The 25,027-nt window shown below is 37.5% G+C and overlaps 1 protein-coding gene across 4 annotated transcripts in view; it reads left to right on the plus strand.

The window, feature by feature from the left end:
- LRRC27 (leucine rich repeat containing 27) overlaps positions 1-25,027 on the plus strand; it is a 63,363-nt gene that overhangs the window by 6,324 nt on the left and 32,012 nt on the right. For 2 of the 4 annotated variants that reach the window (XM_039337436.1, XM_039337437.1), the window contains exons 4-8: positions 1,389-1,447; positions 12,680-12,832; positions 16,527-16,649; positions 18,036-18,092; positions 23,645-23,885. In XM_039337436.1, the coding sequence (XP_039193370.1) occupies positions 1,389-1,447; positions 12,680-12,832; positions 16,527-16,649; positions 18,036-18,092; positions 23,645-23,885 (633 nt within the window). The remainder of the gene's footprint in view (positions 1-1,388; positions 1,448-12,679; positions 12,833-16,526; positions 16,650-18,035; positions 18,093-23,644; positions 23,886-25,027) is intronic. The other 2 variants (XM_039337439.1, XM_039337440.1) reach the window with 2 other exon arrangements.

Genomic DNA, 25,027 nt, shown 5'->3' on the forward strand with positions numbered 1-25,027 from the left:
GACAAAATTGTTGCCCTTTAGGCTGACTTCTCATCTGAGAGAGGCCCTATGTTATCAGTGTCACTAGTGAAGTGTGGGGCAACTAATAATAACAACCAGATTAATTCTTATATAGGAGATTGGTACAGAGCCTTGATTTGAGTTGTTGTTTTTTTTAAATATGGGTATATTTTTCATGATAAATATATAAGCAGGCTTTTCAGAATAATGTATATACAGTAATATATAGTTTTAAATAAATTTAAGGATGGGAACAGATGTTGTTTTTTATTCAAGTGTATGCCAACTTCTAGAAAGAAAGTGAGATCTTATTTTACATCAAAAGAAGTGGATAAAGCGAGGAAAACTGACTCCTTTCTAAAATCTTGGCACATCTTCTTTCCATATTCAGCCAGGCAGAGATATCCCACAATGAACCATCATGGACAACCTTAAGAGTCATAGTGGATATTTTTGTGAAGGCTGATGGCTCATTACTTTATGAAATTGCTCAGTTTCTGAAGCATGTGTTGGGCTTGCTGGTTTCTTCTGAAATAATTCAGTATTTAGGAAGCTTCTGGTTACTATTCCGGCACTGCAAATCTGAGTTTTGACCCAAACAGTGCCATTGCTGCTTTTAAAGTAATGTTGATTTTATCTTGGGAAACAAAATCACTAGATTGCCCAGTTGTGCTAAGAGCAATCCCATGACATATTCTATCCCTCATCTTCAGAAAACATTTGTGGGCAATTGAAGTGAATTCTAATAGGTCATGACACTTCCCTACAAACACTTCATTTTGGGGGGCTATGATAATAGGCTGCAGAAAACACGGGTCTACAGTGAGCTTTCTTCACTTACATTGTTTCTATTTTTTCCGAGTTGACATATTAATACTATATGTGAAGAAAGTAGAGTGAATCTGTTTGTTGTGCCTTTTTTGCATTTATTATCAGTTTGCAAAGGAATATATGTTTGAAATAGCTCTTAATGATAGAGAAAAGCTAATTTCAAAGTATGCTCCCTCAATATGTACAGCAGAGTTTGATGATGGTGATGTATTTTAATGCACTAAATATAAAAAATAGCCTTTTGAAAAGTCAGTCTATCGCTGATGTGACTACATATGTTTTCAAACTCAACGTATATATATGAAGAAATATATAATTTTTCTTATAGAAAGCATCTCCATCCTATTGGGCCCTGACGTGGGGTAGAAATTGATAAACAGTATTCTTATACAAGTACATATAATGCATCATAATTCATTAGGCCATTTAGATTCTTTCAGGAATCTACTTTTTCATTAAAGTAGTATAAGAATATATACATTAATCATTTCTTAGTTTCTTGACTAATCATATTTGTCATTATGTATTTAAATATTATTTTCTTATTTATTGAAAAGGCAGCTGAAAACTCTCCTGTTAGAGAAAAATCCTATTAAAAGGCTACCAGTGGAGCTTGGTAAGTATTCTGTCCCCTCAATACTATCTAGCTGAACTTAGCATACAAATATTCCTTTCAATCCTCTCAGGTAAGCAGCATGAGAGGTCAGAAAAATAGTTAGAACAAATGGCATGAATGACATGAGTTAAGAGAAAAGGAAAGAAAAGGAACAGAAATATAGCATGATCTAGTTTACAAACACACTAACTATATCTTTCTATCCTTGCAAATCATTCTTGTTTTATCATATTCTTATACTACTTCATATATTGCTTTTTCTTTTTCAGACTTCTGACATTTTTCTTTCTGAGCATCTCATCAGTTCCATCCAGTCACAGATTTCTTGGCCTTTCTTTCTTCTTAACTATTCTTTTAAATATTTGTTTTACACTTTTATCTTCATTCATTTTAGCATTCAGTTCATTTTTGTTCCTATCCCTTCTTATTTCGTTTTCTTTTTTTGTCACAATGTTTTCCCCAAGTTAATTTTTTATTGTATTATAAAATGTGAATAATATAGAGTGGAGATAACATTTTGTTTATTCAAATGAAATTAAAAATAGTTACCACTGTGATGATTTAGATAAATTAAATGTATAAACCTGAAGAAAAAAAGGTTATCTCAATGTTAAATATTTTCTAAAAGGTAATAATAAGGTTGCTTAAATTGTACAGTGATATTGATAAACAGTTTTAAAAAGCACTGAGTTATTTTATAAAAAGAAAAAAATATAAAGGAAAAAAATAATCTTTAGACTTAATTAGACATCACAGGACCCACTGGGTTCTCATTTCAGAGATATTTCCTTGCCAGAGTCCTCAATGTCTTCAACAAAGGCAGAGCTCCCAATGTACTGGAAAAGTTCTTAAAATATCAGGGTGATATTCAGAGATGTGTCTGTCTTGAAAGTAGCCCCTGTTGAACTCTATAGTGCAGTTAAACATCAGCAACTGACCACAGAAAATGTTTTATAACGTTTTGTATAATGCTATAAAATCCTTTATGGCATTGTTTATGTCATAAAAGCGCAGAGGGCTGGTGGCAAGTAAGAGGCGGGAGAGACCTATTCCAGTGACTTGGACCATCTGTGTTGGGTTGGTTGTAAGTGCAGACAGATTACCAAATACACAGATCATGATTGCGGGGATGCTGGGATGGCCAGAACTCTGAAGACCAGTTATAAACCCAGTTCATTCATCAGCCATCTTAACTTGGAATGGTCCTCCACTGAATGGTCATGGCTTGACCTATAGTACTGACAATTTTTTGCCATTCTGATAAGATTTTCTCTGAGGTTGAGATTAGCCCCATTTGAAACAATTAATTTATCTTGGATAATACATTCTTTTTAATAAATTGCAATTGATCCTTACCAGAAAGACTTCAAATTTCTCCCCATTTTGAAATCTTGTTTGATTTCTTGCCATAATATAGCATACAGGTATTCCTTGACTTATGACCAATATTGAGCACAAAATTTCTGTTCCTAAGCAAGATGGTTGTTAAGTGAGTCATGCCCCATGTTATGACCTTTTTGCCATGGTTCTTAAATGAATGTTGTAAGGCAGGGGTGTCAAACTCAATTTCATTGAGGGATGCATTAGCATTGCAGTTGACCTCAGGGGGCTGGGTGGGTGTGGCCAGGGTGGGTGTGGCCTACTGGGTGGGTGTGGATAGAGTGGGTGTGGCCTACTGGGTGGGCATGGCCAGCTCTACATTATTCACATCAAGGGTGTTTGTGAGGGCCTGGGCAGGAGTGGGACAGATCTGAGGGTCTCTGGCAGAAGGGGGTGGGACCAGGGCAAGTGCCAAGGCATGGTCCACTGGAGGAGCTTCACTGTTCCCCTCAGGTCATGTGGGGGGGGGACTGGATAGTGGTGTGGGCTGCCCGGAGCCCTGGGCAGCAGAGGTCAAATGCCCAGCCTGGCCCTCGAGCACCAAGCCTAGCCCCACTTCCCCTAGGGGGCGCCCAGCTGCACTTACCTCCTCCTCAAGGCTGCTGCTGCTATGCTTGCTCTCCTTAGGTTGCTCATGATGGGTACGAGGGCAAAGTCAGAGGGAGGCCCATCCCCTCTCCATGGGAGGAGATCTGGCTTTGTATCCAAAGCTTCCTTAGCATTAAGATGGGAGACCCCAGGATAGGCCAGGAGGAGGGGGCAAGAGGATGGTGAAAGGGCAGCAGGGCAGGACTAAGGCAGGACTTCCCTCAGACCCTCCCTCTCCTTCTTTCTTGCCTTCTTTCCTAAGTACAGAGTGGTGGGAAAATATTTGAAATGAGGGAGGGAGAAAAACAGGCAAGAAACGCAGCTGAGGAGGTGTCACCCTTTGTGAGGAATGAAGAAATGCACCATCACCTGGAAGTGGCAAGCACATGGCCTTCAACCTACTTCACATATCTGGCTTGGTGGGCTCTGGGGGAGGGGATGCCATGAGCAGCGTGAGAGTCAACGTTACATGCGCAATGTCACCCAGCCCCCAACCTGCCCAGTCTCAGCAGGCAGTGGTGCGCTCTCCTCACAGTGCTGAGAGGCTGAGCCAGGCGGCGCGAATCCAAAAACAAGCACGAGGCCGCCCAGCCCCCAGCCTGCCTGGTTTCAGCAGGCAGTGGGGCACTCTCCTCACAGCACCGAGAGGCTGAACTGGGTGGTGCAAATCCAAAAAGAATCGCAATGCCGCCCAGCTTGCCCGGTTTCGCAGGCAGCGGGGCGCTCTCCTCACAGCGCCGAGAGGTTGAGCCGGACAGTGCAAAGCTCACCAGATTTGCACCTTGCTGCCTGCCGAAACCGGGCAGGTTGGGAGCTGGGCGGCCTCGGACTTCTTTTTGGATTCGCGCCGTCCGGTACTGTGAGGAGAGCACCCCACTGCCTGCCAAAACCCCTCCCCTGGAGCCCATCAAGTCGGATATGTGAAGTAGGCGAGAACCATTTGCTGGCCATTTCCAGGCGATGGTACATTTCTTCATTCCTCACAAAGGGTGACACCTCCCCAGCATGCACCCAGGGGGCGGGGCCAACGCAGCAGGGGCTGGTTCCTTGCTGTTTCCAAATGGCCTTGTGGAGCTACGACTGAATGTGTTTCAGTATAGATGGCCACCACAAAATTGTACATTGGCTCCCGGCCGGCCTGGGCTAGGGCCAAGGCAGCGGGGGCCGTTCCCTCACTCTTTTCAGGATGGCTTCGTGGGCCACATGAAACCACTTTGCAGGCCGCATCCGGCCCCTGGGCCTTGTGTTTAACACGTCTGTAAATGTTGCAATTGTTAAGCAAATCTGGCTTCCCCCATTGATTTTACTTGTCCGAAGCCCCCAACAAGGTTGCAAATAACAATCGTAGGACCCTGGGATGCTGTAATCATTTTAAATAAATACATGCTGATTGCCAAATGTTGAAAGGCTGGGGCTGCTGCAGTGGTCATAAGTGTGAAAAAGGTCATAAGTCACTTTTTCAGTTCCGTTGTAACTTTGAACAGTCATTAAACAAATTGTTGTAAGTTGAGGACTACCTGTAGTTATTTTTATTTAGTGATTGATTATTACTTTCAAATGGAAACTAAGGTATTTCACTGAATGGCTTATCTGACAACCAGATTCTTCCCACAAGAGATTAATTTCTTTGTTTCATCTTCTTAAGCAACCTTTTTTCACTACACTTAACCAACTTTCATGTTTCTCCTGACTTTGTTCCCATCTCTGACTTTCATATACAGAAAAGTGTTCTTATATATAGCCGTTTTGCTTCTTTTGACAAATATTTATTTATCACAAAAAAACTTATACTCTGCACTGCCTTCTACCAGGATTTACCTAATCCTTGTTTGTCTATTTGTCTACATTTAATAAATAAAAGGTTCAAATCTTACAGAAATAGTTTGTCTAGAACAGTGGTTCTCAACCTTTTTAATGCCGCGACCCCCAACCGGTCGTAAGTCGAGGACTACTCAACCGGTCATAAGTTGAGGACTACTCAACTGGTGCAGCACCATTTGCAGAATGGGACTTTTGGCGGGCTCAGCATTCCTATTGGTTTTTGAAAGCCAATAGAATTAGACTCTATTCAAGAGAGTCTATTCTATTGGCTTTCAAAAGTCAATAGAATAAAAGGGAGTAGCACAGCTAAGGAAAAGGGGAAAAAAATGGCGGACTGCATTGTTTGGTGACCCCCGTGAAATGGTTGTTCGACCCCAAATGGGGTCCCGACCCACAGGATGAGTACCACTGGTCTAGAAAGTATTCACACCTTGAGTCAAGCCTGTGTTTATTAGCATTTCATTTTCTTATACTTCTATAAGTGCTCTGTGAGCTTTGTATTTTCCTAAGAAAATATTTCTTTATGTAAGAGCAACAAGGTCTATGTGCAGATATTTTTATATTAAATCAGAGGTTAACATACCCATAAGAATAAGTAAGAATAGTGTAGAAAAGGGGGGAGAAAAGAGGCACAGAAGATTTGAAACTAGGAATAGCATGACTACTGTTTTTATTACTGCTGAGGAATATTCTTGAAAAGAAAAATTGTTTTACAACATTAATAATAGGATTTAACTGACAGCAATTTAGAATAAGGGAAACCTGTTACAGAAAGGTATTTGTCTTCCAGCACTGCTTTTACAGAAATAATTTATGTGCAAATATACATGTAATCATGTATATTTGTCAGCAAAAAAGAAATCTGAACATGTAATCATGAATAAAATATAGTCTAATGCAGAATTCTAAGTACTACAGCTTCAAAAAATAAGAGCAAAAACAGTGGAAATAGTAATTACTCAAGCTGTGAGTGGACATTTTAAAATACTATTTTGAAGGCAGTGTGAAAAATGTGTTATTACCTGCATCATGATCTTGGCAGTTTTCATATTGTTTTTCCCAGTTATATATGGGTTCCGTTTACTTTATATTACTCAAATGTATTTGTACTGTGACATTTTTCATAATGAAATTAAACAGGCTTCCGTAAAGAGAAAAATATGTTAAAGCTTAAGTATATTTTAAATTTTGGTATAATATAATTCAGAGGTTTTTCAATATACTTTTTTTATCAAAGTGTGATAAGTACAATGGAGAATTAAGAACTGTGGATAACAGTAGATTTTGGTCCTAACAATAATTCTAATCAATTTTTATCCCACTCTTATTTTCTAGAGACATTTACTGGTAGTCCTCAACTTACAACAGTTCATTTAGTGATTGTTCGAAGTTACAGTGGCACTGAAAAAAGTGACTTATGACCGTTTTTCCCACTTATGACCATTGCAGAATTCCCAAGGTCACGTGATCAAAATTCAGGTGCTTGGCAATTGGTTCTTATTTATGACAGTTGCAGGGTCCCAGGGTCATGTGATCACCTTTTGCAACCTTCTGACAAGCAAAGTCAATGAGGAAGCCAAATTCATTTAACAAACATGTTACTAACTTAACAGTTGCAGTGATTGACTTAACAAATGTGGTGAGAAAAGATCGTAAAATGGGGCAAAATTCATTTAACAAATGTCTCGCTTAGCAACAGAAATGTTGGTCTCAATGGTGGTCGTAAGTCAAGAACTACCTGTATTGGAAATGCTTTTGCAATGTATGGACTTCATTTTTTAGAATTCTTAACAGTGGCCCTGATGGTTGGAGAATTCTGGCCACTGAAATCCACACATTGTAAAGTTGCCCAGATTGGGAAGCACCATTATAACTCTACCCTTCAGCGATTCTTTGTCCTTAGAATAGCTTGGCTGACATTAGGAAATGCTACACCCCTACCCCCATTTATGAAAGACAGGTGAAATTAAAAAGCTCCAACGTTTCTTCTCCATTGCTTTGACAAAATTGTTGCCCTTTAGGCTGACTTCTCATCTGAGAGAGGCCCTATGTTATCAGTGTCACTAGTGAAGTGTGGGGCAACTAATAATAACAACCAGGTGAATTCAGTGGGGAAGCCAGATTCATTTAATAACCATTTTACTAACGTAACAACTGCAGTGATTCACTTAACAACTGTGTCAAGAAAGGTCATAAAATGGGGCAAACCCTGCTTAACAAAATGTCTCACTTGGCAACAGAAGTTTTGGGCTCAAGTACTGCATACAGGACATTTATTATTATACATATAATGACTTATTCAGACATTTTTTCAAGGTATCCAGATAATATTATTTTCTATCCAGAACATTCTTATGTTTTCCCATGTCTAGAAAAAGGAATAGCTGCACGGTATCTTTTGATTCAGAGCAATAAGGTGCTGTCCATCTGAGAGCACCTTCCTTTCACAGTGCATGCTGTTGATTAAAACATTTTAGATTTCATGGAAATTTATAAGAAATAGCATAACCATTAAATAAAGCTAAGATAATCCATTTTTCTATTAATAATAAGGGAATTTTCTGCCCTCTAGTGGAGATATCTGTGAAAAACAGTTTCTGGAGTTACATATCCCAGCAGTAGGAATAGAAATATATTTTTAAGGGCCTGCTTATATGTAGGATAGATTCTATAGGTATGTAATAGAATAAGGTAGTAACAAGGAGCTATGCAGAATTAGTCCTGAATGGTCTCGCTTTCATTACCTATTAAAAGAAATTCCTTTATATGCTGAGGAGGGCCATGAGAAAAAGAGGATGAATACTGTAACAGAATGAGAGTTGGAAGAGACCCAGAGGTCTTCTATGCAATTCCCAGCTCAAGCAAGAAACCCTGTATTATTTCAGATAAATCATTGTCCAGTCTCTTCTTAAAAACCTCCAGTGTTGGAGAACCCACCATTTCTGGAGGCAAGTCGTTCCACTGATTAATTGTTCTAACTGTCAGGAAATTTTTCCTTAGTTCTAAGATGAAGAGGCTCTTGAGACACTAAAATAAAATCCATGAGTTTGTAGGTGTTTGGAATTAAATGAAGTTTGGTTTTTTTGCTTGCTTTTAAAGATGTGGAGGGTAGATCAGTGTGTGCACAGACTTTTTTTAAATGACATTTTTTAAAAAAAATCTTACATCTTTTTTGCTTGGAGCTGATCCTAGCAGCAGCAGCAGTGGCATGTACAGATGTGTAGCAGCTCTAGATGGAAGCCAGCATAGCATATTCTTGGGAATTAGCAGCGTGAGGTAGCGGGCATCAGCTTCACCAACAGCTTCTTCTGTACTGTGGCTTTCTACATTTGCTGGCTCATAGATAACCCTAGAATGGAGCAAATGGTCTGGTCCTTTCACTTATGCAGAACAGATATGAGTGGAGTTACTTCTCACAAATGAAGGCAAATATATATGTCCCAGGATAATGTTCAAGATCCAATCTGAGTTGGTCACCGGGACCAAGGGTTTACTCTTCCGAGCTTTTGAACTCTTGCTGAAGCCCATCCTCAGGGAACTTCTCTACTGGAAAATGTGCTTTGGGCTATTCTATGAGTCATATTTATGTGATGTCTTCCTATTGGTTAATTGGTGTGTTGGTGGCCGGTGATTAGCTATTGTTTCCAAGCCAAGAATGGATGATAAATGGGAGTGGTTGGTGACCTGCAATTGTTTTATCACCCTTGTTGCTGGAGCAGTGAGGAGAGGTTATATTACCTGCCATGGGGAATGAAAGTACGTCTGAGGGAGATTAAATACTTTAGCCTGGGAGGTAGAAAGTATGGGGATGAAACTAGGGTAGGAGAGAGTAATTCCAACAAGGTTGTGATATATAAGTGGAGCAGTCACAGAGATGATAAATTTGGGGACTGCAACCTATCTTATCTTCCAGTCAGTATTCAAGATCAGGTCATCAAATTCTTGATGGCCTGGGTTCTAGCTGCTGTAACTGGACATTAGATCAACATGTAATAAAACCACCCTCATCCACAATTGACTGTAAGTGAGGCAGTCCACTTGCTGTGTGTGGCTGGGCTGAGCTTGGGTGGCCCCAGAGAGAGGAGGTCCTCTCCCATAGATATGCCACCTGCATTTTCAGCTATGAAGCCAGGATGGAGATGGTGGTGATGTTGACAGTTGTCATCCATAATGCCTTAATGGCATTTTGTGTGTGTGTCCTAGCTTTAGTTTAAAAAAAAAATGCTTGGAGGCCAAACTTGCAAAGATATTGGGCAGGAATACACACACACACACAGTTTAGGAACAATTATTTTGCAACTGGACTTATAAAAGTGTTAGGAAGTTTATCTGGAGAGATGGCAGCAGACAACAGAAAAAGAGTTGGGGAAACAAGAGAAAGAATATGTGTGTGCAAGATAAATTGCTTGATAAATTACTTGGGGCTAGGGAAGAGGCATAATCTGAATAGTTTGTAATCCATTACTACACAAAAGCTTGTAAAGTATCAAGGGATGAGTCAGGAGCTTGGCCAGGAACACCAAGGTCAAAACAAGCAGAAATCAAGAACAGGAATTCACAAATAAAGATGCCAAAGTTGCTTCCAGTAACAGAAGGAGTTCCTGCATAGATTAAATCTCCCCGCCAAGCTTCCACAGCCAAAACATTTCCAGCTCAGCGGTTGCCAATAATGAAGCATGGGGCTTGCTTGCAGAGTCAGCATCTTTCTGCTTGCTTGCAAGGTGTTTACTTTGCCAAAGTGCAGGATTCTCAGGCCTGTGAAGTTTCTTGGCACCAGTGTTAGCTGGCTGAGCAGAGGATATCAGTATTGGATCCATGGCTGTTGAATCATTAGGCTCAGCACCCACTGGGACCTGATCTGTTTGCATCTTAGAACATGGGTGTGAGGCGAGGACATTTTCAGAGTTTTTGCTCTCCAGGTAAACAAGCATGAGATCTTCTGGTTAAAGGATCCTCTTGTTTCCAGAGTTGTGGGTGCTCCATCACTGGAGGTTTTTAAGAGGAGATTGGACAACCATTTGCTTGAAATGGTATAGGGTTTTCTGCTTGAGCAGGGGATTGGACTAGAAGACCTCCAAGATCCCTTCCAACTCTGTTGTTCTTTTATTCTGTTCTGTTAAGTGGAGCTCTAGGGAGCAGTTACTATTCTACTAGCCTTCCTGCTGAAAAAGAACATCCCTCCTTGAGCTGCTAGTTTCTGATGCAGGATTGGCAGTGGAGTCACTGGGATCATGACACATACCAGGGTTACACACTACACTTTTTCTTTTTGGCCATAGATTAGTTACAATCCGATCTGAAAGTGGAAGATAATATACAGGTAGTCCTCAACTTACCACCACAATTGAGCCCTAAATTTACGTTGCCAAGTGAGACATTTGTTAAGTGAGTTTTGCCCCATTTAACAAACTTTTTTGCCACAGTTATTAAGTGAATCATTAAAGCTGTTAAAGTTAGTAATGCGGTTGTTAAGGGAATCTGGCTTCCCCATTAACATTGCTTGTCAGAAGGTCACAAAAGGTTATCATATGACCCCGTGCCGTCGTAAATATGAACTAGTTGCCAAGCATCTGAATTTTGATCACATGACCATGGAGATGCTACAACAGTCATAAGTGAAAAATGGTCATAAGTCACTTTTTTCAGTGTCATTGTAACTTTGAATGGTCACTAAATGAAGTATCGTAAGTTGCGGATGCCTGTAATCACTCCTTTGCCATGTCAGATCATTTTCTGGTCACCTTTTGGCTTGTCAGTGTAAGAAGGCAGGATTCATTTAATCAACCCACTCCAGACAATTAGTGGACCGTGCAAGATTCCAGAGGGACTTTAGATTGCATCCCAAGAATTTGATGGCAGTCTGGAATGAGCATAGGGTGAGGACCCTGTATTGGATTTTTCCAAGTATTTTCTCATTATGCATCAATCCTAAGGTGCCCCTCGGTTTTCTGAGCAAGTTGTTTGTCAAAAATCAAAAGTAAATCCAGCCAAGTGTAAATAAGAGCCCACAATAGGCATTTTATTGTGGTGATAAAAGCTTCTCTTTCTGCTGTTTCTGCATCTTTCCTAGTTCCTCTTAATCTCTCAGCAGATTTCAATATCATGGTATATCCTTCTCGGCTGCCTTTGGGAATTAACAATGAGAGTACACTGTTGCATTGCTGGGTTTACTATATTCAGGGTTTTCAGTGGTTGGGAGAATTTGACCCAGACACATCTGACATGTGTCCCTGGGTTTCATGCTCTTGCCCTTCCTGTTTAATATCTAAATAATTCTGATGCTTAAAGTCATCTGTTAGTTGAAGTCAGGTATTATTAGTTGCTGATGATACTCAGTTATGAGTCTTGATCCTGGGCAAATTAGATGCACAGGCAATAACTAGCACCATGAATCATACCCGGAAGCAGATTGGCAACCAGTACAGTTTAGAGACCAATGGCTATCCCAAGAGCATACTAAGGCAAGTCCATCACTGCATTTTGGCCAGCTGAAGTTTCTGAATGGTCTTCAAGGGCAGCCTCATATAGAGCATATTGCAGTAGTCAAGCCTTGAGGTGTCTAGGGCATGAATGGCCATCCGAAAGTCACTCCTCCCAATCTAGGAAAGGGCACAATTGATGCACCTGAGGTAGCTGAACAAAGGTTCACTTAGCCACAGCTGCCATCTGCTCTTTGAACAGGAGTTATGAATGCAAGAGGACTCCCAGATTACATACCCCATCCTAGTATTTGACTGGAAAGTAATCCGATCCAGAATATTTTAATATCAACTACTGCTCAGTCTTAGTAGGATTCAGTTGGAGATGGTTTTTCCTATCCAGGCCTTTTGCAGAACTTCATATTATATAGCAGTTCTGCCTTTCCTGAGCTGGAGGGCTGTCCTGATAATCATTCATGCCCTGGCCAATTTCCAGGTGGATTGTAGCAGTATGGTCTACATGAAACTTCCCTTGAAAAGTATCTGGAAACTTTAGCTGATACATAATGTAGCAGTGTAGGCAGTGATGGGTGCTCCCAGACTGGCATATATTACATCTCTGCTCTGTGAGCTACATTAGTTGCCATATATGGCTTGGGATCTGGGTTTCTTCAAGACTGCCTATTCCAGATAAAATCTGCGTACACGGTATGCAAAACAAATGGTAAACAAATGAAATAAATGAGTTTTTTGCTGAGGTCCTCATCTACTGGGATTAGCAGAAAACAGCACAAAAACTGCCATTTTCTATGAAGCTTTGGCTGTTATAGATCAACCTGTCCCTTGAGGGAGGTCTTCCTTCATACTCTTCCACAGACTTATTAAAACTTGATGTTCCAAATGTACTTTCTTGCAAACCAACAGTCTTATTGTTTCTAAGTAATAATTACTTAAGTAATAATAGGGAGAGCTTTCTTTTCTAAAACATTTTAACGTTACATCTTTGGTTTTCTTCTTTTGGCAGGTAAGGTAGTTTCACTTACAGCCTTAAATCTCAGGCATTGTCCTCTGGAATTTCCCCCCCTTGAAGTGATACAGAAGGGTCTGGCATTCATTTTATGCTTCCTCCGAAAGAACTATAATGAAAATATTGAGTATGCAGAGTCTATTTCTCCAGGTATAGTAATATTTTAATACATGTTCTTGAAATAACTGTATTAACCTAATTAAGTAACTAAAATGGATTTGAGTTTTATACAATTAAGGTATCAAGTGACCTGAAAATATTTATGGACTGTCTCTCCCATTGTTTTTGCTGAGCCCATCAAATCTTGCAGTGAAGGCCTGTTCCAGGTCTCCTCAAACAGTGGGATCTCTTTGGACCTAGAAGTTGTGCTTTCTCTGTGGGTCTACTTGTTCTGCGTCCCTCTGGAGATCCAAATGGGCCAACCTGGGTAACCTTTTGTAAGGTTTTAAAGATGTGCCTGCGTTTTTAGATATTTGGGCCAGGAAATTAGCTGAGATTTGTTTTTTGTGATTTAGGATTTAATGTTTTAACTTTGGGTATCATGAGTTATATGCTGCATTTATTGCTTTAATCCACTGTCCAGTGTCTGATGAAATGGATGGCCATATAAATAATTTAAATACATAATTGAATATTATTTCTATCTAAGGCACAAAATGTTAATATACCTATTTTTATTGAAGAAGCTAAGCAGGAGTCAGTTTAATAATACATTTGATGGGGAGAGAAGGAGGGAGAGGAGATCGGTCTGATTATATTGGTTTTGTTTGCTTTCTATTTGGTTATTTCTGTTTTTTTCATTGTAGTTCATTGAGATGTACATTCTAAAAACCACGTGCCCCACTTCTGGAAAGTATAGAATTTTCCAGTTGTCTTTGAGAATCATTTAACTATACAGTGTGTAAGGCTTTTTGTGGTATATAGGTATATCTGATCCCAGATAATATATCTAACATATTATGCATTGTGGTTCATATACTACCTATTGTGCTTGAGCTCCTAATACAGACTCCATGCATATGGCATACAGTTATTTAGCTACTAAGACTCTGTGGTAGTTTTGGCAACTGCTCTTGGAGTATTAATGGATTATATGATTAAACACAGCCATTTAAGTCCTTATTGACAAACTATTGTTCATGATTGATTGAATGAATGATTAATTGGTTAGGCGTCATCAAGTCAGTATCAACTCTTAATGTCAGGTAAGCTCAGACAGGAAAAATACAGTAAAGTTAATTCTGCTTTACTATAAAGCTACAATAACAGAATTTTGCAAGTATAATTCTCTTGTTATACTTTGGGTGGATTTATTTGATGATTCGTTTTTTTCATTTTCTTGGCTATCTGGTATTCATTCTCAAGAGTCTTCTGCAACACCATAGTTCAAAAGCCTCATTAGTCTTTTTATACCATGCTTCTTCAAAGTTCAACACTGTCATAGCATGTTACAGCAAAAACTGTTGCCTGAACAGTTCTGATCTTTGTAGGTATACACACAGCCCAGAATCTGAATATCTTTTCCAAGATCCTCATTGCTGTTTTACCAACTGCTGGTCTGCTATGTATTTCTTGATTGCTGGTTCCTTTATTGTTGCTAGTTGATCCTAAAGGCAGAAGGTATCTATCACTTCAATGTCTTTAATGTTGCATCTTTAATTCTAAGCCTGATTGCTGAACCTGGTTATTATTTTGGTCTTTTTTAATATGTAATCTTAATTTTATTTGGGGGGGGGAGATTTCTTGATTTTACTACTACGTTTTGCAGATCATTTGCATTTTCAGACATCAGAATAATGTCTTCAACATAACTCAGGTTACTCATATTTGTACTTCCAGTTTTAAAATAACATTTATCTTCTTCAATATTGCTCAATATTTATTCCATATAAAGGTTGAATATATAAGTATATAGCCTTTTCTCATCTCTTTGCCAACCTGGAGCTGGTCTTTTACCATATTGTGCTCTCCAGATCTGTGCTTCAATTTTGTGGGAGGAGAGTGAAATGTCTGTGGTTCCCATTTTTCCAACCACGTTCCACAGTTTTACATGCCTGAAACAATCGAAGACCTTTCTGTAATCAACAAAACATATATTGCCTTGTTTTTGTGATTCTTTGGTTTTCTCAACTATTCAGCATCCACTAGCAATAACTTTATGCCCTTAACTTTCATTTATGTATTATAGTTGTCTTATTAATTTGACTGTAGTTGACCATCTGAAAGAAAGCATTGTATTTGCACATCAAGGAAATAGAATTATACAGTCTTCAGTACAAAGTGAGGATTTTTTTTTAAAAAAAAAAGTTAATTCAGGGTCAAATATTCAGAGTGTTGTCTATAAAGTAATCAAGACAATATTGCAATAGCCTGCCTAATATTTAGGCTTAATTTATTTTATTGGTTCATGGTTTGGGTTTAGGTTTCACGCAACCTGAATTCTTGGTTAAACTCTCAATAAATGACTAAAGGGTTCTTTTATTACACAAGAAAAAAAAATCAGGTGAATCTATCATGAAAACAGTGTAATAATTTGATTTTTGGAAGTAGATTGAAAGTAAAACAGTAGATGCATCCAGAGAGAAAAATAGTGCTTAACCCCTCCAGTCCATAACTTTCTGAAGCAACAGTGAATAAGAAGAATAATTATAATCTTATCATGAGATCTTTAAAGATCTGTACTTACATGTATTTGGATAAATAGGTATAGTAAATCCTTTTGAATGTAACATTTGTAGGGCATCTACATTCTGTTGCCTAATACTTTGTGTATCAAATTTGCATCTAGATGTTAACGAGAATTGGGGGAATTGGTTGGAACTGCCAGTCAAGTAGGGGCATCAGACATTTTCTCCCTGATAGTATTCCTCTATACAGTATTTGAAGAATATTGTACATACTACAGCTTCTATGCCAGGGGTCTCCAATCTCCAGTCCGTGGACTGGTACCAGGCTGCGGCATGCCAGAAACCGGTCCGCGCAAACAAACAAAGCCCCATCTGTGGGATGCAGACAGTACATGAAACCCTGCCCCCTCTGATCTGCAGAAAAACCTCTCTCCACAGAACCGGTCCCTGGTGCTCAAAAGGCTGGGGACCTCTGCTCTATGCTGCTTGCTGACTATCCCCCAAATTCTAAAACTCTAATTATCCAGGGCTTTGTAATCTTAGGGTAAGTCTTTATAAACAAATTAACTTTTTATGTGTACACAGTTGTCCTCTACATGTATAAGACAGCAAGAATGTCATGGAATGAATTTAGAAAGCACATTCCGTTATCCTTTCCATGCATAGCTTAATCACAGACAACAGTATACAAAGGACTTATTCCAGTGCAACCATACACAAAAATACGTATCCTCTAATACTATGCCATATCCACCATTTTTAATATGGACCATTATACTCTGATATATATTTTTTGCATTGGACACCATGACAATTGATTATTTTCTATATTCATCCCATGCTTCTGTGTGGTATTTACATTTGAGATAGAATATATTCTGCTATTCATGAAACTCATACAGATTTTTACAAATAATGTAATGCTTCTGTATCTCTTGAAGTTTATATGGAAAAGAAATAAACTGGTCTTTACGTTATAGTGATCTTACTTTAGAGCATCAGTAATTCTATTTAAAAAATATAGGTGTGTTCTAAATAAACCTGCATAATAAACATACTGTCCTTTTTTTTAAAAAAAAAAGCTTGTACTTTACACGTGCCTCTTTGGTGTTTTATTGATCTTCAAAGGAGGATGTTCGGAAAAAAATTGTACCAGATCATCTCATGTCAGCGTAGTTGTAACATGCGCATGTACCTTGACATTCTGTATTTCACAGACTTGCCTTCTCCGCTAGAACAAGAAGCAAAGGCCATTGTTAGAGAATACAAGAAAAAATGTGACAGACCGCCTGATCGTAGGAAAGCTTTCAACGCTTTGTGGAAACAGATGAGCCTCTTTAGTGAGTTTAGTAGAGCACTAGAATTGGAAGGCAACATCATTTTGATACTACTCTTTTGAATATACTGTATTTCTTAATGTAGATCATATAGGGGTTTAGTTCAAATATTCTCCTAAAAACTATGATTTAGACTACATGGCTGTATCACAAGCTCATTTTTTCAAGCTCCAATTCCCTCCTAAACTTGAAACAATAAAATTTTCCATTGCATCTAAGTAAAGAAAGTTATAGTAAACCCTTACCTGAAAACCAGAATTTAAAATTAAGCTAATAAAGTGGTTAATGAATGTTTTGCCCATTTGGGACTAGAAAACGAGTAATGAAATTGGAATATGAAGAAGACTAAAGGAGCTATCAGTTGACAGCCTTGATAGCTAACAATCATAATAGCAATGTGCCAGTTTGGTCTAAGCAAGGGTGTCAAACTTGCAACGTTATGTAACGTGTCATGACGTATTGCGACTTTTTTTCCATTGCTGGCATTGGGGTGGGCGCAGTTTCGCCATGACACATCCAGCCCACGGGCTGGCAGTTTGACACCTCTGGTCTAGAGATTAAGACATCAGGCTAGAAATCAGGAAACTTGTGGATTTTATTTCTGCTTTAGACATGAAAGCTGGCTGGGTGACTTTGGGCCAATCACACTCTCTTAGCCCAACTTACCTCACTGGATTGTTGTCAGGAAAATTGGGGGAAGAGGGAGTATTAGTAGTATGTTCACCGCCTTGAGATATTTATAAAACTAATAAAGGTGGGATAAAAATAAATAACCTGGCTACAGAATAACGCCTAAATCAGTTCAATGTGGGAAAATATTGTCCATCACATATATATATATAAATATATAGCAGATCCAATAATAACATTATAGATTAGCCCTTGAAGACTATTCAGATTCATTTTGTGCAGTTAAAAGGCCATTTGCTGGATATTGTCCCCAAATGTCTTGTCTTATCCCAACCAAACAAATAATTTCTTGGAGAAATCATACTAATAAAATTATAATATTAAATTCCTCCAGAAATAGTATGTGTAGTACAAAAATATTTTGTATATTGTAGTATTTCTAGTTTGATGGAGTATTCTGCTTTTAACTAGTTTATTTCAAATAGTCTTTAATTCCTTCTTTTATATTTTTTTCTCTACAAATCTGGATGCTGTTTATTTTGTTAGAATAACAATCTTCCTCTATCATAGTAAAAAGAACTAAAATCCCTGGACTCAAAATACTGACGTTCCTTCCCAAGAGGTAAAAACAGTACTGGATCTCTGTTACTGGATCAGAATTAGTAATAATTTAACCTCTGTGGTTTCAAATAGTTTTAGATCCCTGACAATTCAATTTTCACAAATGACATAATTATTTTTTAATTTTGTGATTTATAGATTTAATTCGGTTTAAACCCAGAAGCGCTCGAAGAATCAGTAGTGTGCCCAGTAAAGGTAGCACTTAAGAAAATATCTTATTTTTAATTAAGTTTAAATAGCATTCAGCTTATTAAGATGTACATAACTGATATATGTGATTCTTTTTCCAAGTCAGAAGCACAAAAGAAATACCTGTTTAAACATTGTTTCTTTTAAAAAATGTTCAATGTGAAATATGCCATATTTTGTGTGTCGTATTGTCTATTGTAGAATAACACCAACAAAAAGATTAGCAGAAAGCATAACAACCATTTTGGCTTGATTTGATACTTACTTTTAAAACAGTTTATACCAGATTGCAATATCAAATATAGTTTAGCAGTAGTACTATATGGCAATGTAATGCTAATAACTCTGACTAATCTATTTGTCAATCTAACTATATAGAATTGCCTCTTAAACTTAAAGCACTTAAACAAATGTGTTTGACATAGGAAACATTAGAATGGATTGAAATGAATGCGCAAACTAGCGTTCTGAATATTTTTTGTTGAATTCTTTTTGGTTGCTGTTGGATTTGTTTTTGTTTTTTTATTTAAAACACATAATACTAAAGATTTATGCCATGACTCTAGAACTGTAGAGCAAAAATAGTAATATATTATTATATATGCTTTTTGCCACCAAAAATATCATTTTTGGAAACTGGAGCTTTGAAAATGCTGTGAAAATAAGGAAAAGTTATTCATTAGTTTTAAAATTGTATAATTTTCAGCTTTTTTGACTAATGTATATTATAGAGGTTTTTAATATTTATTACTATCTTAACTTATTTTGTCAAACATCAGAATGTAAAGAAATAGTTAGATATTATTAACATGCTGTAATAGTAATCTTTTGTAACATTTGTTTTCAAAACTGTTGTATTTCTGAAAATCTTGTACTTGATGGCTATATGTTCATAAAACATAAGCACAGCTATTTGTATAAAAATAAATTGTACCTTCAAATACTCAGTAGAATTCTTTGATTGACTAATTGTTTTATTTGATATACAGGATTTTTTTTTTGCTGTGATATTTTATTTAGCTTTGAATTTAGATCAGGAAAATGGCACAGATACTGGACGTCTCTTCCAGCGTTACTTTTCCTAACTTCAAAGCAACTGAGAAAATGGGAAATGCTGATTGCCAACCTTTTGCATAAATTACCTAGACTATTTCAGAAGCAACATTTCCAATACTACCAATCAAAGTTTTCCCACCTTTTCCTTCTTAATTTTTTTTGTATGAAGAAAAAACACCTGCAGTAATAGTGGGAAAATATGGGAGGACTGCTGGGGGGGGGGAGAAACATTGTAATATTTCCTAAATGTAATGAAATTTTACCCCAAAAGAAAATTTGGAAATATGCTGGGAACAGCTAATTCAGTAAAGGGGGCTATTAAAGACCAAACACTGTGAAGAATAGGGGCTATGTAAGGTCAAATTCTTATTTTACCTTGTATATGAACAGATACTCATAAATGAATAAAAATTACCCAGCAGACTAATTAGAGTGAACTAGAGTGAAACCAATGCATGAGTACTTCCAGCCATAAGGCCATTTTATACTGTAAGCAGGAAAAAATTAACTTCAGGCCAAATGTTTTAGGTGATATCTTCAGGCGTTAGGCATTCACTAGCTCTGCTGAGTGTGTTGACCTTTTATTTGATGCATATTTTTTTCAGGCTTTTGTTTTTCATTCTGTTAATTGTTCACAGCAGTTTCTTATGTTTATACATGCCACTCCAGAAATTTCCATTGGACATAACAGGGTATAATCATGCATGTAAAATTAAGGCTATGGTGTTAGGCTAGAAACTGGGTGTCTGTGAGTTCTAGTTCCATCTTAGGCACAAAGTCAGTTGGGTGATTTTGGGCTAGTGAGTCTCTTAGGCCTAGGAAGAAAGCAACGGCAAACCATATCAAAAGAAAAAAGAAAAGAAACATATCCAAAAAACCTTGCCAAAAAAACCTGCAGTGACTGGTCCAGGCCGTTGCCAGGAGTCAAAAAGTTACTTGAAGGCACAAACTTGTGCACACTCATGCACACAGTATAGCATTTGCATTTTAAGGGTAAGTAAAATAATAAGCTTATTGCTCCAAAAAGTGCAAACTATAGCAAATCTTATCTTTAATCACTGCCAGAAAGGCACAAAACAGTGCAGTTAGCATAGTCTTTAAGATCTACTGTATGACTGCCTCTTTTTTCTTTCTAAACCTTTTCTAATACCCTAATGCCAGAAATTGCCAATCAGAGCTATAGGGCTATAATTTCTTATTATATATCCTATAGATACCTCCTAACAGGCTTTGTTCGTAATCCAGATGGTTTTTGAGCCCAGTTTCAGATTCCTGTTTTGGGGTGAATGCATGTTTATGTATATAAAGTTTATGTATATAAGGGCTAATATAGCAGAAACATATGTGTTTCAGTCTATTCCCAAGCTACATGGGGAATTTGCTGTGTGCCTTATATGCATTTTGTAGAATCCAAATTGTAGTCCAGTGTTTCTTCATATGGGTTATATGATTTATTAATTAGTACAACATTTAAGGAAAATATGTTTTCTCCGAGTCAGGGAGATCCCAAGTTTGTGAAATTAAATAGACATTATTTTATAAAAAGGTCCAATCAACTTATCTGAGAGTCAAGTGACTAAGGAAGATTTGGAAGAAGCTATGCATCCGTGAAAAGATGAAGCTATTTCATAATTGCCAGCTCTGCCTAGTTTTTATTTCCCATATAAAGTATTTTGTTGAGTCTATCTGTGAAAGAATATTATCGATAGGCCTCAGTTTATGACCACAAGTGGGACAAGAATTTCCTTTGCTAAACAAGGTAGTTAAGTGAGCCACGCCCAATTTTATTACCCCTTTTTTTGGGCCAAGGTTGTTAAGCAAATCACTGTACTTGTTAAGTGAATCATGTGGTTGTTAAGCCAACCCAGCTTCCCTCATTGATTTTGCTTATTGGAGGAGGCCGGCTGGGAAGCTAGCAAATGACAATCACATAACCCCTGGATACTCAAGTACTGTAAATACATGGTGTTGTCAAGCACCTGAATTTCGATGAGGTGATTGTGGTGATGTGACAGTCCTAAGTGCAAGTACTGGTTTTAAGTCCCTTTTCTCAATGCTGTTGTAACCTCAAAAGTTTGCTACCTGAATGGTTGTAAATCAAGGATTACCTGTAATGTCATAACTAGACCCCACAAACAACTTATAGCAAGCACATTGCATGCAATTCAGTATTTGCTGGGTGTATGACTTCAATTTAGAAGTATTTTATAACATAAACCAAAACTAAGATATTAAATGCCACTCAAAACAGAGATTCAATAGAGGTGAGGTTGCCTTGGCTACATTATATTGACTTGCTGTGCAACAAGTTACATAGGAGAGAAATAGTGTATCAACTTGGTTTTTGTATCTGTAAACCCAAGATCATCCAAGGACACAGGAGAGTAAAGCACTTTTGGTCAGTTAGCCAATAAAATAATAATAATAATAATAATAATAACAACAACAACAACAACAACATAGTTAGAAGGGACCTTGGAGGTCATCTAGTCCAACCCCCCCTGCTCAGGCAGGAAACCCTATACCATTTCAGACAAATGGCTGTCCAGTCTCTTCTTAAAAACTTCCAGTGTTGGAGCATTCACCGCTTCTGCAGGCAAGTTGTTCCACTGATTAATTGTTCTAACTGTCAGGAAGTTTCTCCTTAGTTCTAGGTTGCTTCTCTCTTTGATTAGTTTCCATCCGTTGCTTCTTGTCCTGTCTTCAGGCGCTTTGGAAAATAGCTTCACTCCCTCTTCTGGGGATTCAAAATGGGCATAGAATAGCACTCTGCATCAGTTTTGTAGCTTCGGTTAGTTACCCAGGCATTAATCCTCAAGAAAATCCTCAACAAAATACACATCAGGATTTCTTGCCAGGGCCCTTATAGTAACAAAAGTATGCGACTGATAGAAAAGATTCCCCATTGTAGCATTTTTATGGACACTTCAAAAAAGTGTAATAGGGATTGTCTTTTGTATCAAATCAAATTAGCTGTGTAACATATACGTAGTCCTCAACAACAGTTCATTTAGTGACTATTCAAAGTTACAACAGCACTGAAAAAAGTGACTTATGACTGTTTTTTACACTTAGAACAGTTGAAGCATCTCCCATGGTCAAGTGATAAAAATTCAGATTCTTGGCAACTGATTCATATTTATGACAGTTGCAGAGTCCCGGATTCATGTGACCCCCCCTTTTGCGACCTATTGGCAAGTAAAGTCAATGGGGAAGCCAGATTCACTTAACTACCATGTTACTAATTTAACATCTGAAGTGATTCACTTAACAACTGTGGCAACAAAGGTTGTAAACGGCAAAGCTCGCTTAACAACCATCTTGCTTAGCAACAGAAATTTTGGGCTCAATTGTGGTCATAAGTCGAGAACCACCTGCATAAGAAGAATATACCATAATATGTTTCAACAGAATTTAAAATTCTTTTGGCGTATAATCCTTACTCCAATTATAGCAGAAGTTATCTATTTGCTAATAATACAGTAGTATTTGAAATCGATCTTAAGGTTAGATAAGATACTGTAGATATATGTAGGGCCTTCTCCTGGATTCCAACAGATTCTGAAATCTAAGGAGAGAAGAACATTAGAAATCATATCTACCTTATTAGTTGTAATCCAGACTTATAGGATGCAGAGTGATAGAGCAGTCCTAATTTTAAGAAATAGAATAAGAGGTTTTTTTGAGAATTCCATTGTTTCATTAATATAATTACTAGAAGCATAAAAGGGCAAATCGGACCACTAGATTTTAAAGTGGGGGTAAATAAACTGTCAGTACTTGGAGGTTAATTTTTTAATATTCATATTTTGGGGAGCAGTCAAAGATATGATGTTATCCAGTGACATAAAAGAACTGGTCAGGAATAATGGCTTTGAGGTTTGGCTTCTTTTAGTTTAGTTTTGATTTGTTTAAAAATGTTTAAATATTTTTTTCCTATGAAAAGTGAAGGAAAAACATCAAAATCTGACAATTCAGGTTTTTTTCACTGGGGTAATATAGGGATTCTGAGCACATTTGTATCATAACCTTGCTGATGTGTAAATCAAAATGATTGATTATTTTATTTTATTTTCATTCTCTGCACTACTGCACTACTGAACTGAGGGTTTAGTGATGTTTCTGTTTCTTTTTTCCTTTTTTGATGATTATTGCATTACAATAAAGGGAAAGATTGTAAACATGTATTTCTAAATCAAAAGGAACAAAAAAATAACTTTCTTGCTATTTTCCGTTCACAATTGATTCCATAGATGAGTGTAAAGCAGTGGTTCTCAACCTTTCTAATGCCACGACCCCATAATTCAGTTCCCCATGTTGTGGTGACCCCCAACCACTTATAAATCACCGGGTGCCGGGGCGTGGCCAAAGAAAATGGGGAAAAAATGGCGGACAGCCTTGTTTGGCGACCCCCGTGAAATGGTCGTTCGACCCCAAATGGGGTCCCGACCCACAGGTTGAGAACCACTGGTGTAAAGCAAACTTTTTTTTTATTTCAATAGAAATGCCTCCTATTGAAAAATTAAATTTGGCAGACCTCATGAAATCCAGTTTGGATTTGTCAGACGGATGGCCTAATGAGGAGGAAATGATACGATTTAAGAAGCTAAGGGATGAACTTATCCAGGATGAAAGACAGGAGTATCCTGAAGACAAAATAGTAACCAATGAATCCATGCCTACATTAAGGAGAACCAGGACAAAGGAAAGCATCTCTCGTAAATCATCTATACTTTCATCAAGGTAATAAAACATATAAGCCAGCTTGTGTTTTTATATTCTTTATGGTAACTCACAGTTTGCATTCTAATGTAAATTATACATTACTGCACTATGTTAAATTCCAAAAATGCATGATAAATAGTAGACATCTAGAAAATTCAAGGGGAATTTAGAAACTTTTATTTTTAAAGCCACAATAGCAATAATAGAATTTTAAAATTTCCATAACCATTATATATTATTGTAATCACTGTAAGAAAAAAATATTTTAAAAAGGGTAATAATCTTTCAGTATCAACATTCCTACTCTGAATCAACCATTAAAATTATTTGCAGGTGAGTTCTTGCTGCTTTTTCAGAGATTTTTAATACCTTGATGCAATGCTTCTGCCAATGCTTCTAGTGATAATTCTTATAAATGGCTCAAAAAATAGATGGCCATGCATCTGTATAAACAACTATATGAGTAACAGGAATTGGTGGGAAATTCTGGGCAGAAACAGGACCAGTTACAGTGTTCCTTGGTCATGTGACCACAATTTGCAAAGCTTCTTGCAAGTTTCCAGCAAAAAATGTATATCCAGGAAAATGGATTCATTTAACAACCCCATGGTTTGCTTCAACCATGCTCATTTTATGACCAGCATAAGAACAGTTGTAAAATTGAGTCTAGCCATGTGCTTCCTTGACTTACAAACACACTTATGACTTCAATTCCATACTCCATTGTAATGGTAAGTCAAGGACTACCTGCATTTAGGTAAAGCAAAGGGCCAATTTCACATAGTTAACAATCGTTTTCAGAGCAATAATTTTCCACAACAAATATAACCAATCAGCAGTATATTTTAAAGGTAGAGTTAAATCCAAATAAGATTAAAGAAATGGTCAATTATCATCTAGAATTTATAATAACAGATGGTTCCAGATTAGTATCCCTATCAGTGTTTTGAAGCAAAGCTAATGAAATAAGTGGAGTGCTGCTTCTTAAAGATTCACAAATATATTTTCTCATAATAAGCTTTAGTGGACCATGAACTATAAAAATGTACATGATAATAAATCATATAGTTTTTAAAGTGACATAGAGCATATGAATTGGAATCTAAAGCCAGGAACAAATGAAGCCCTTAAGATATACTGGACAATTAATTCTCTCAAAG

The sequence above is a fragment of the Crotalus tigris genome, unplaced genomic scaffold (assembly GCF_016545835.1).
Source record: "Crotalus tigris isolate CLP2741 ecotype Arizona unplaced genomic scaffold, ASM1654583v1 scf7180000017678.2327064, whole genome shotgun sequence".
In the NCBI taxonomy this organism is placed as follows: domain Eukaryota; kingdom Metazoa; phylum Chordata; class Lepidosauria; order Squamata; family Viperidae; genus Crotalus; species Crotalus tigris.